The sequence below is a fragment of the Haematobia irritans genome, chromosome 5 (genome assembly GCF_050003625.1).
Source record: "Haematobia irritans isolate KBUSLIRL chromosome 5, ASM5000362v1, whole genome shotgun sequence".
NCBI lineage: Eukaryota > Metazoa > Arthropoda > Insecta > Diptera > Muscidae > Haematobia > Haematobia irritans.
This window is the reverse complement of record NC_134401.1, coordinates 129,068,163-129,082,387: the sequence shown is the minus strand read 5'-3', so window position 1 is coordinate 129,082,387 and position 14,225 is coordinate 129,068,163. Positions and strand designations below refer to the sequence as shown.

Here is a 14,225-nt window from a genome sequence, read left to right as displayed (position 1 = left end):
GTTGGAGAGGAATATTTTGTAAAATCTACGAAAACATCAGGGGATCTACCATTTTTGGTATAATTCTACTAACTATGGCAACCATGCTGATAAAGTCATCATACGCTGCACTGAAGTGGTTCTGTGGTATTTTGGCTCATTTCCGTCGAATAACAATCTTGAGAAGTCGATCGGTTGATATTTTTTAGTGCCAATCTTACTCTAAATCCTGTTGGTATGTCCCTGTCTCTAAGACATATTTCCGATAATATTTGTTATTTATTGTAACTCCACGGTTGACGAATGCAAATCAGGGAGCTAATATCGACCGTTACGCTTGAATTCCATCACTAATTACTTTATTTCTGAATGGAATAGATCAAAATGCTTTTGTAAACTTATAATTAATAAAATGTTTAGTCCACGGACAGTTTATAATAATTTGTCAGTTGTCAGATGAGCAGTTTAAACATCAAAGCAAACTGAAGATTGTTGCAATGAATATCAGCCACACTGTATATATTTAATACGTTTTTGTTTTTGTTCGATTTATTTTTGCCATAGATACCACTTTGGCGAATGATAAACAAAAATGAAGAAGTTTGGAAGACATAATCCCCAATACGGATTATAGGAAAATTTTACTGTATATTGAATTGCATTTCTTATGCCCAATTTTAGCTTTCTGCACCTTCTTGATTACTATAATCCCTCTTCGATTATTTTTCCAGCACGTTTTTTTGTAGCTTACTTTCATATCCTCATCATCAAGGATTGAATTTTCTTCATTATACATTTTATTGTAATTTTATTTTTTTTTCTTTTTGTAGAAAGGGAGGAAGAGCAGTGGAGACGAATAAGATTTGTTGGCATTTCAGTTAATAATTGCTGTAAGTTAATAGTCCTGGTTGTAAGACAACAAGAACGCGACAAGACACAACATTCAACCACATCACACCACAGGCAAATTAAAATGCAAGTATGCCAATGTATTATTGATGACGACGATAATTTCGATGACAATGATGAGGATGATGTTACCAATACCGTTGATATCGATGCCGACAACGATACGAACGTAGATGATGTTGACGATGATGCGTCTGGTATAAAGATTGGCTTTCTTCTTTAAAAGCTTAAAAATTAAGCTGGTGATTTAATTTGATTTGCCTTTTTGCTCCGTTTCTCCCTCCCTCTCTTTTGGCATCATTACATCAACAATTGGCGAGACTGTTGCTGCATTTAAGTATCACAATAAGGTTAAGATTTCTATTTTTGTTGCGAATATTTAACCTTCATAAAGGGAAATTATAAAGAGCCACTTATCTTGATAAGTGTTAGAGGATTTAAAAAAATAAAATATGAAAAAATTAAACCCCAATGCAAGGCAATGACTAAAAAAAGGCTATGGATAGGAATACGTTTGGGAACATTCATTTATGACTTATGGTAAATAACTTAAATAGAACTCGAACACACACCCTGTCACCGCATTATCCTTTATCAAACCAACCTCTTTGTAAGCCCCTTAGTTGCAGCATTAAACCAAGATCAATTCTTATGGTGAGGTTATTGAACGCATTTGCAATATAATAACAGGGAGAAGACGAAGAAAAATCAGACATAGGAAACCTAAATAAACTCATTGGGATTTTTATTAAAGTATAGCAGCCGCAGAGACAATACTTCCAATTGATGGGGATGAAATTTGATCCTTTAAGACAAGTGCTGCCTGCATGCCTACCGACTTTATTGTTTAGCTTTATTCTCTGTATTTTTGCTAAGTAGTTTTTTTTTTTGATTTGCTTAAGGTTTGCAACAAATGCTTAGAGGATTTTGAAGTGGTGGCATTGTTATTGCGGCATGTGGATATTAGGGCTAGATGTGATTTCCACATATTGGTCTTTTTATAGTATAAGCTTTAAATCAATAAACTATTATGGTTATTTGCATTAATTATAAAAAGTATTAGACAAACTGCTCTATCGAGGGTGGCAATAAAATGTTTGAAAATACATTTTTTTATTAAATGGAAAAAAATGTATTCTTTAAATTCTAATCTTGAAATTCTATGACCTCTGCGCAATAGAATTTCTGTTTATGCAAAAGTACCCATTTTAAAGTCGAATCTCCTAACTCTAAAGATAAAACACCTTAACCTATTTAATGCCCTACATCACTAAGTGTTAAATATATAAAAATTTTAATCTGCATACAAATTTGGTTACTGCAAATATCGGTCTTTAAACTCACAATATCTTCTGAGTCTCCCGGACTTGTCTGTCCGTCCGTCCGTTGTTATTGTAGATGCAATTTTATTATATTTTCAAAAAGTTTTCTAGCACAAAAATAAACAAATTCGCGCAAAATTTTTTATAAGCATTTTTTATAAACAGTTATTGTTTTGTTCAAAAAAGTTTATCATAAGCAAAAATACCTTAAAAACAAGTAAGGAAAGTCTAAGTCGGGCGGGGCCGACTATACTATACCCTGCAACATTTTGTAGATCTAAATTTTCGATTCCATATCACATCCGTCAAATGTGTTGGGTGCTAAATATATATAAAGGTTTGTCCCAAATACATACATTTAAATATCACTCGATCTGGACAGAATTTGATAGACTTCGAAAAAATCTATAGACTCAACATTTAAGTCGGCCAATGCACTAGGGTGGAACACAATGTTAGTAAAAAAAATATGGGAAACTTTTAAATCTGAAGCAATTTTAAGGAAACTTCGCAAAAGTTTATTTATGATTTATCACTCGATATATATGTATTAGAAGTTTAGGAAAATTAGAGTCATTTTTACAACTTTTCGACTAAGCAATGGCGATTTTACAAGGAAAATGTTGGTACTCCCTGTGCAAAATTTCAACTAAGTCGGAGTTGAAAATTGGCTTCTGTGGTCATATCAGTGTAAATCGGGCGAAAGCTATATATGGGAGATATGTCTAAATCTGAACCGATTTCAACCAAATTTGGCACTCATAGCTACAATGCTAATTCTACTTCCTGTGCAAAATTTCAACCAAATTGGGCAAAAACTCTGGCTTTTAGGACCATATTAGTCCATATCGGGCGAAAGATATATATGGCAGCTATATCTAAATCTGAACCGATTTCAATCAAATTTTGCACACATACAACTAATTGTACTCCTTGTGCAAAATTTCTACCAAATTCGGCCAAAAATTTGGCTTCTGGGGCCATATAAGTCCATATCGGGCGAAAGATATATATGGGAGCTATATCTAAATCTGAACCGATTTCAATCAAATTTTGCACACTTGACTATACGACTAAGTTCACAGACACAGACGGACATGGTTACATCGACTCAGGGACCCACCCTGAGCATTATTGCCAAAGACACCATCTCGTCTCCTTCTGGATGTTGCAAACATATGGACTAACTTATAATACCCTAATAAAAATTTATGGAATATGCCCCAAAATTGGATTTTGGTAAAAAAAATTAAAAATCATGTTTTATATTTTTAAATATTTAAAAAGAATATTTCAAACAAAATACTAAAAAGATTAAGAAAATGAAATTTAACAATAATTCTTCCTAATAATTCAATTCTACCTTAAAATACAAATAAACAAAAAATAAAATAAATAACAAATTATTTGTTAAAACTTTTCAAATAAATTGGCACCTTAAGCTATTTAATATTGAAAATTAAAATTTTAATCTGCATATAAATATGATTACTAGAAATGGCAGTCGCTGAAACCACAATCTTTCCTGAATCATCCAGCCTTGTTTGTTCATCCGTCCCTTGTTATTCTCAAGATTTGGAAAGCAAACTTTATTAAATTTTTATGAAATTTACTCGAAAACTTTCATTAAATTTGAAATGTCAACTAAATCTAAATCCAGGTTTTATAGACAATTATTTTATATAGAAAAAGGTTTCTTAAAAGCATAAATACATAAAAAAATCTTTTGGGAAAATATACCATAAAATTGCGTTTTGATAAGAATATTAAAAATCTCGTTTTATTGTTTTAAAATATTTAGAGAAAAAAATTAAAACAGACAAATAGAAACTAAAAATATCTGAAACCAAAATCTTTCCCGAGTCTAGGCTAGCCTTCGCAATACGTCCGTCCGTTTTTATTCTCAAGATTTGGGATGCACAATTTTATTAAATGTTTATGAAATTTATTGGAACAAGAATAAATGCAAATTTGAAGTTTTGAAAGATCAACCAAATTCAGGTTTTAGTTTACAATATAGGAAAGTTATTAAAAACCACAACGTTTTTCCTATATGCGTCTTTTCTTAAAGGCAATTGTTTCTAGAAGAAAAAATGTTCTATAAACATGTGTATAAAAAAAGATATTTACAAAGAAATTTAAAAGAGAAGAGAACTAAGAAATAAAATTTTTAAATTTAATATAAAAATAAACAAAAATTTCAAAAATGAGAAAAACTTAATCTGAATTAAAATAAGGTTACTAGAAATATCATTCCCTGAACCCACAATCTTTCCTGAGCCATCCACCGTGGTGCAATGGTTAGCATGTACACAAGGTCATGGGTTCGATTCCTGCTTCGACCGAACACCAAAAAGTTTTTCAGCGGTGGATTATCCCACCTCAGTAATGCTGATGACATCTCTGAGGGTTTCAAAGCTCCTCTAAGTGGTTTCACTGCAAAGTGTGACGCCGTTCGGACTCGGCTATAAAAAGGAGGTCTCTTGTCATTGAACTTAACATGGAATCGGGCAGCACTCAGTGATAATAGAGAAGTTCACCAATGTGGTATCACAATGGACTGAATAGTCTAAGTGAGCCTGATACATTGGGCCGCCACCTAACCTACCCAACCCTAACCTTCGTCCGTACGTTGCTTTTCTCAAGATTGGCGGGTGCAAATTTTATTGAATTTTTGAATTTTTTTTAACCTAAAGGCTAGGTCCATTTTATGTGCTATCTAATTTTTTTGTTAGATTTGTTTTTTTCGCTAATTGTTACTTATACCTTTTTGACTTTTAGCTAAAATTGTAATAGACCTAACATTTTTTTTTTTGTTTGTGGCAAATAGCATGTGCATAGCTGGGTACATATTTTCACATATCGCAAGACCTTTTTACGTTTGTTTTTGCGAGCATGGAAAAACGCAACAAGCCGCTACAGAACAACAAAAAACACAATGTCATTTTGCCTGCCAGATTTCTGGATGTGAGATTTCTATTCCTACAGGGATTTTTTTTTTGCTACTCTCGTTGGGAAATGAAGAAAAGCAACAAAAACAACGAAATATCCATTGTATCCACCAAAGCCACAAGTGAGTTGAGTATGTGCCTGTCTGCCACTCTGGCGTGTTGCTTATTTGTTTCTTTCTTCTAAAGCAGTGTGTATGTGTTGTCGTTAAATCCAACAGCATCAGCAGCAGTAGCATCATCATCAACAGTGGCAACAAATAAACAATGCCAACAAATCTAGTGAACTTCATAGAGATTAGCCTTCATGAAAGCATCAGAATTAAAAGCTTTTCCCTTCCATCTGATATTCGTTGTTGTCATCGTTCTCGCTATGCTTACAGGCTACGTGTATTAGCCCTCACATACATTTCTTTTGCTCTGGTTTGTTTGTTTGATTCATTCCTCCACCCTCGCTCATCTGACCATTTTTTCATCGTTCCCCAACATCACTAGTAAATATCCTTTGCTCCAGCTTCAGGTTGTTTGTTTGTTTGTCTGTCTATGTATCCTAATGTCTATCTGTCTCTCTAACCGCCACTGAGTTAGTTTTTCCATCTGTTTAACACTCTATTTGAGATGGATTTTAAATTCTACTACTACGATGTGTGAGTTAAAGATATCGAATCCTTTAGATTGTTTTTCTCTTATGTATGTGTATGTGTGTGTGGGTTTTATTGTTGTTTTCCTTTCAAGTATTAAGATATTTGCCGCGTTCTTAAATAAGTAGATTGATATATGGAAGTGTTTGATTAGAACAAATCCTAAGAAGATCTATAGCAGCAATGCAACAACACTGATTGAAAGGTGAATCACCCAAAATCAACAAATGCATTTTCCTATTTAATACGAATCTTTACTGGACAGAAAACATAATATTTTAGTTTGGTCGAGTTGTTTCTTTTTACGACAAAATTTCATAAGGAAAAAATTGCCCAAAAATTTCCCAATGACCGGCAACTTCTGGATGATGGTTTATTTTTTTGGTGTATGGAGATATTTTACCATCATGTGATTTTATAGAAAAACACTCAAATGCTATATATATATATATATATATATATATATATATATATATATATATATATATATATATATATATATATATATATATATATATATATATATATATATATATATATATATATATATATATATATATATATATATATATATATATATATATATATATATATATATATATATATATATATATATATATATATATATATATATATATATATATATATATTTAATAATTTTCCCTAGTCCAACTAAATTCTCTTTATTTCAGGTATGTCTGAAAAACTTAAAAACTTTATGAGATAAACGTGGAAATAAAATTTAGAAAATATTCGACCACCGTGGTGCAATGGTTAGCATGCCCGCCTTGCAAACACAAGGTAGTGGGTCCGATTCCTGCTTCGACCGAACACCAAAAAGTTTTTCAGCGGTGGATTATCCCACCTCAGTAATGCTGGTGACATTTCTGAGGTTTTCAAAGCATCCCTAAGTGGTATCACTGCAATGTGGAACGCCGTTCGGACTCGACTATAAAAAGGAGGTCCCTTGTCATTTAGCTTAACATGGAATCGGGCAGTGGTATCACAATGGACTGAATAGTCTAAGTGAGCCTGATACATCGGGCTGCCACCTAACTTAACCTTCGAATAAATTCAATGTTAGCAAAAGCAGAAGAAAGTTTTCATACTATTATCAAAAACAGTAATTGAACTACCATATTAGCAATGTAATGGTCCCAGCAAACAAGCGTCGCCAAAAAAATTGTGAAAATATTTTTTTTTTGCATCCGAAAGTGGTGTCAAATTAAAACAGATGCGATTAATTTATCAAGGGTTTGTTTTAAGAGGGATTTCCACTATTTCAGCCGCTTTTGCACTGGTTATGAGTCTGAATTGAAAAGTTCTGTGATATTTTAGCAAAATAAATATTTTTTTTATAATTTTTTATTACAAGTCTTTTAATGTCTGAAACGTTTGTGTTCACCCTACGGGAAATTGGAACAACTTGCCACTGACAAACCTATCACAGAACTGGTACCGGTGCTCCAAGTTTTTAATAGTCGTAATTTATTGATTTCCGTACTCACTTGATATTAAAATCTTATTGGATCTACACCCAGAGAAGGAATATGATCACCTCAAAAATGTTACAAGAGCAAAATATTATTTTTGGATGGTGACCATGTAACATGTTTGTCGCAAAAATGTTGTTTTTTCTGCAAACATAACATGCTTTCCGAAAACAGATACATAATTTCCAAGAAAATAACATGGTTGCAGCGAACATGTTACATGGTCACAATCCAAAAATAAAATTTTGCTCTTGAAGTATGTTCCTTCTCTGGGTGTACACATTTACTGAAATAATATTATCAAAATAACTAATTGTTCGACATAGTTCAATAGTTTTTTTATGTTGGCTGCGATTCGGATGACCAAAATGAAACAGATTTCTAAGAGTTTGTCCGAAACTGGTTCCTGAGGACCTGTCTATGGGGTACTCCTGCTAAATTGTCCCAGGGCGTGTCTTTTGGAATGAGTCCAAGACGTGTCCTAAAGTGTAAATTTACCCCGTCAATGACAATCCCATGTTAAAGTGACCGGTCCCTTCCATACGTTTTGACCGGAACTGGGACTGGTCCATATACACCGGGGACTAGTCCTGTACCGGACCTGTGGTTGATCCATTTCCCGTAGGACAAGTACTTTAAAAAATTCGCAATTTTTCTACAAAGGGTTTATTACTTTTTTCCAAAAAATATTAATAATTTGCACAATTTTATTAATTGTTACCGTGTCTTTAACGTATTTGAAACAAAAAAATTAAGATTATTATGAAAAAATCGATTTATAAAAAAAAAAACAGAATTAAAAGAACTACGTAGTCAAACTAAAGAACATTTTTGGAAAATCTTTTACTGTTGTGTATTAGAACAACTTCCAATTTTTTCGTTGACATATCTTGCGAATGATTTATTTTTATAGTTTCAGTTAATTTTTGCTTTTACGAGAAGGACAAAATTCGAAAATCTTAAGTAAAAATCCCAAAATGTTACTAATTTTCGATATTTTACAACCACATTGTGGACATCTGAAAAAGTAAAATATAATTTAGTTCAATTTTAGCAAAAAATAGTTCATTTTTCCCACAAAATTTGTGAGTGTCGACCCAACAAAAAAAAGCATCGCCAAAAAAGTTATGAAAATGTTCTTTTTGGATCCGGAAGTGGTACAAAATTGACGCAGAAGCAATGACTTTAACATGGGCTTGTCATAGAACGGAAGTCCATCATTTCAATTGCCGTTGCACTGAATTTGCATCACTTTTTTAGTTGTGATCCGAGTTCAATGTTTTGGATGTAAATTAAAAAAAATCTGTAATATATTGTCAAGTAAATAATTTTTAATAATTTTTAATGGATTCTAACGCTTGTCTGAAACGTTTAACCTCGAATATTTTCAAAAATTCACAATTTTTTCAGATTGGATTTAGCATTTTTTTCGACAAAATTGAAATAATTTGTACGATTTTATGAATTCTTCCTGTGTTTTTAACCTATTTGAAACCAAAAAAGGTGAAATTTCCCATTAAAAATATGAAAAAAGCATGTTATAAAAAATTGAAGTAAATTAACTTTCTATGTAGGTAAAATAAAGAACATCATTGGGAGTACATCCACTGGAAGTGCTTTTAATGTTGTGCCTTTGGAAGAACTTCCAAATTTTTTTGCTGGGGATCTAATAATGTCTGTTTGCTTATTGACATCATAATGAACGTTAACATTATAATGAATAGAAATAAAAATAGCTTTAACATTTAATAATCGTTTTTTTTTTTACAAAAAATCCCTCAAGAAAATCGAAGAATTGTTCTATACCGTGAATCTTCTACTTCGATGGTTAATGTCGAAAATTGGTTTAACACATGTCCTGCACAACGGATGCAACGAAGGGTTATATGTAGGTCTTGAGAAAAATATTTTTTTCGGACGGATAAACACATTAGAACATCTCTGTTATGTAGAATCTGATTAAAAAAATCCTTTGATTGAAAATGTTAGATCTTTTTTTGTAAGCTATGTCCTTATAAAAAAAAGGAAACAATTATAATGTCATTTTATCTTAGTTTCAGTTCGCAAAAATTGATTTATTCCAGTTAAAATTTCCCCAATAAATGATCACTCTATTTATTAATTACTTTAATTAAATAACTTTTATTACATTTGCAATAAATTACTTTAATTTAAATAGAGAAGAAAAAACTGCTCTATACAAATGGGTTGCGTACTAAATGGTTTTAAATAAAGATTTCCTGATAAATTGAAAACTATTAATTTAATATATCTTTTTTTCAAAATGTATTTTTGTTAAACAAGATAAAAAACTAATTCTATTTAATATTTTTTTTTAAATTCATTAATCATAATTTTTTAAATATCAATTCGAATTTATGTATTCATGTATCATATCGGCTCTTGTAACATAGTTTACCTAACTATTAAGCTCATATAATATTTTATTCGAAAATAAATTCATTAGTATAGGGTATGCTATATTTCCCACTTCCTCAATCTTATTAATGGAATGAACCATCAATGTAAAGCACCTATGGAGACTTTAAATAAAAATTAAATATATTTTTCTATTATAACTTTAGCCGACGGCAAAGCAGCCACTCGAGTATAAAAATAATCTAACGACATTTTATGAAAATTCTAAAAAATATCAAAATCCCACTTTAAGTTTTTGTTAAAATTTTTGTAGTTGGTATGGATAAATAATATTTTTCTTTCAAAGAAATATTTTGATGTGATATAACATTAAAAAGTTTTAGAGTTTTGCATTATTAACATCAAAATTAAAATTATATATTAGAATAATATCCTTTAAATTATGAATATATCGAACATTTAAAAATTTGGCTTGGACCTAAATAGAAAAGTTTCAGCCTTTGTAGTCCCAAAAATCAGCGTTTGTAGTACCAAAAATCCAAAATAGAAAAGTTTCAGCCTTCGTAGTCCCAAAAATCTGTTTTTAAACCTCCATATTAATATTCCAGAAATTTTAGTATAAACACAATTGGAATATTCGGAGGAGAACATTGTGAAAAATCTACCAAAAAGCCAAGAGTTCTACTAAACAGTACAAATCTATTAACTTTGGCAACTGTTATACTACTAATACTTAAATTTAATTTATTTATACTTAAATTTATTATAAGGTCTAACTTAAATTTTATCCACTTTTTGAGACTTGCACAATTCGTAGTTAAAACAAGGAACGTTTAATGAACTGGTACTAGTTTCAACTACAAATTTCTTTCTCCTAAAAAGAAAAACTGAATTAAATTTAAAACAAAACAACAATAGCGACACATTGTGACCATAGTATTAAGCAGAATTTTTATATGACAAAATGAGTTGTGTATTATCACAGCTATACATAAACAAATTATTAAAAATTTTATTATGAGCTAATAAAAACTACACTGGAAAAACAGTGAACCCATCAGGAAGAAAACTTTTGGTTAATTTTAGAAAATTTTAAATATTTTTAGAAATTTTTAACTAAACATTATTACAAACGCTAGCATCACGCCGATTTCACAAAAATAAGTAAATATTTTTCGATAAATTGAAGAAAATTTATTAGACATAAATATTTTTTTTTTCACTTTTTTTGTAGTTTGAAGGAAAAAATTGGAGTTCAAAATTGCAAGAATGTCTGAAGTGACATATGAAGTTCATGGTGGACGCATTTGTAGTAAAATGTATAAATTTAAAGAAATATTGAACTATTTTGTGAGAAATACGAATTTAGTAAATCTTTATGCTTAATTTGTGTATAATGTTTTCCCGTTTTTTAGTTCATTTAACTAACATACGTAAAAAATGATTAAAGTAAAAGAATTTCTTTTTTACACACAATAAATCTATGAACTAATATAAAGTTAAATTGGCTTTAATGAAATAGAGAGTTCACTTTTTTTGAGTGTATCTTACGACATCAGTCTACGTCTTTCGGTATAATTTTTCGTAGTCTAAAAAATATAGTGATTTGTATTGCTGGCTTATTGATTGACTCGGAACCACCACCTGAAATGCCAATAACATTGACTTTTGAAAACGAATGGCATAAAATATTGATAATTTTTACATTTCTTGAGATAGTGTACCAAATGCAGTTCCCCACAAATTGGAGGAATTTGTTTTATGTAAAAGATCGTGGTGGAGGAATATATTTTTCTTCGGGTGTAGGAATTTCCAACAACAAAAAATGCAAAAGTCAACTTTTCGACTTTTTGGAAAATTGAAAACGGCGAAAAAACTTGAAAAAGTCGACGTTTGACTTTTACAATTATTGAAATATCAACTACCCAGCAAAAAAGCGTCGCCAAAAAAGTCATGAAAATGTTCTTTTTGGATCCGGGAGTGGTGCAAAATTGACGCAGAAGTGATGAATTTAACATGGGCTTGTCATAGGACGGAAGTCCTCCATTTCAACAGCCGTTGCACTGAATTTGCATCACTTCTTTAGGTGTGATCCGAATTCAATGTTTTGGATGTAAATTAAAATATTCTGTGATATTTTCTCAAATAAATAATTTTTATAATTTATTGTAATTTTTAATGGATTCTAACGCTTGTCGGAAACGTTTGACCTCAAATATTTTAAAAAATTCACAATTTTTTCAGATTGGATTTAGCATTTTTTTCCGACAAATTTTGAATGACTTGTATCATTTTATGTATTCGTACTCTGTTTTTAACCTATTTGAAACAAAAAAAGTTAAAATTACACATTAAAAATATGAAAAAATCAAGTTATAAAAAATTGAATCAAAAGAACTTCATGGGTAGTTAAAATAAAGAACATAATTGGGAATGCATCTTCTGGAAGTGCTTTTAAAGTTGTGCCTTTGGAAGAAGTTCCAAATTTTTTTGCTGGGTATTGACGTGGCGATTTTCGACTTTTTCAAATTGTCGGCATAAAAAGTGCTAACACACATTCATATTCCAATTCAAATTAGACTTTTTCGTTAAAGTCGAATAACTTTCGAACTTTTGATAAAATTTAACACAACTAAGTCACTTCTTTGTTTCAAATTATAATAAGAAATATCAAATTTTAAATTTTATTTTTGTTAAATATTATAAAATATTCAAAAAGACGTATTTTCGAATTTCCGACTTTTTAAAAAATTGAAAAAATCGACTTTCGTTTTTTTTTTTATAAATTTCTATAAATTTTCAGCATAAAATCTGCCTACTAACACTCATCTTTATATTCCAAGAGGAATATAAGTTTTGCTCAAAAACTTTTAAATTTAACAAATTTTAAATTTTGTTCCGGAATGTAATGAGAAAAGTCGACTTTTATAATTTCTATTTTTGTAAAAGGATGCAATTCACATTTCACTTTTCGGCTTTGTCGTTAAAGTTCGATTAGTTGATTTAGGTTCCAGTAAAAAGTCTATTTGACTCGATTATCAAAAATAAAAATACCAATTCGACAATTTTGAGGAATACAAAAAGTTGAAAATTTTTTGACAAAAAGTCGATTTTCCTCTATTGTATCCCTATTATTTACCAATCTTATTATATTTTGACCAAAAAAAATAACCTGTAAAATATCAGTCACCACAGTAAAGATCTAGTTACGTATCCTAATAAGAATATCTAATATCATTAATTAAGTGAGAATGGTTTATGTCATTTCTTACACTTTAAATAAAAGAGTCTGTTTGTTTTTAAATAATCAAAAATAAACACAGAAAAATTTTTACTTTTGCAAATGATAGCAGATAATAAGATATTAATAACGAAATACACACTGAGACTTAAAATCGAAATTATAAATACTTTTATTTTCACATTCTAATTCCTATATTGGAATTTCAGTTAAAATTTTGTTATTCATCACAACCGACCATATTCGGATATATTTTTTTGACATTAATCATTTTTCTGTTTATGGTATGTCTTAAAGTCACATTCAATAAATTCAAGTCCTAAGACAGGTATTTTCAATGTAAAGCGATTATATTGTTAATCTCTTTCGTATGATAAACTTTGTTCCAATTATGTGTCATTGTGTTTGGTTTTCGTTTTCTTTTTCACAGATCTTTCAATGTTGTGTTTTTAGTGTGTTTTTTTAAATTTCAGTTTTCTACTTGAATGCTAGGGATTTTATTTTGTAATCAATTCATTTCAATTTTAATCCAATAATCCATCATTCCGGTATAATCCCATATTTTTTTCATACGCACGCACGCAAGCAGCACTTGTATTTATCATACACAACAACAACAAAATACACGCAAAATTATAACAACAAGAAACTCAAGTCCTACAACAACAACAACTAAAAATATTAAAACACTCACACATCACTTGCTCCATGCATGCATGCAGGCAGGCACAGAGATGTACAACAACACATCACTCGTATACGCTCACTCGGTTTTTGGTTCTTTGTGATTGTGTTGTGCTCAAAGCCTTTTTTAATGAGAAGACAAACATTTACACACTCCCAGAGTTATTGGGTGATACAAAAACAACAATCAAATTTAATCACTTTATATTTGGATTTGTTTGTCATTCTTTGGTCATAATCCCGCCTAAAAAATTATTTTAAGCAATTGTAATAATACACAAATGAAAAAACAATTTCATTACAAAACAAAATATATCACTAAGGTTGTTATTGTTTTATTTTTTTAGAAAATTAACACAAGAAAACGAAACGAGAATATCCAAAATAGAAGAAGAAGAAAAAACAAAATCTGTCTTTTTTTTTTGTATTTTTTGAAAACAAATACTTTTTTAGAGCTCACCAACCTTCTTCTATCATGATTCACGCACTACTAAATTAACGACTGCTGTCAGGCGGCCAAACAAACCAATATCTTTTTATCTTAAAACGTACACACACTCTGCAGCGGCAGAGAAAGAGACACGCACGGCAAGTTAAAGAAACGAAACACACATATTACCATTAGCCAT

The 14,225-nt window shown here is 30.4% G+C and overlaps 1 protein-coding gene across 2 annotated transcripts in view; it reads right to left on the bottom strand.

Moving 5' to 3' along the window:
* The window catches only part of dve (SATB1_N and homeodomain domain-containing protein dve), a 360,655-nt gene that overhangs the window by 36,809 nt on the left and 309,621 nt on the right, over window positions 1–14,225 (bottom strand). Inside the window, exon 1 of one of the 2 annotated variants that reach the window (XM_075310610.1) lies at window positions 13,607–13,879. The exons of the other annotated variant lie outside the window; for it this stretch is intronic. Coding sequence (XP_075166725.1) covers window positions 13,607–13,622 — 16 coding nt within the window. The 5' untranslated portion in view covers window positions 13,623–13,879. Of the gene's footprint in view, window positions 1–13,606; window positions 13,880–14,225 lie in introns of those variants that run through there. 2 annotated transcript variants of the gene reach the window in all.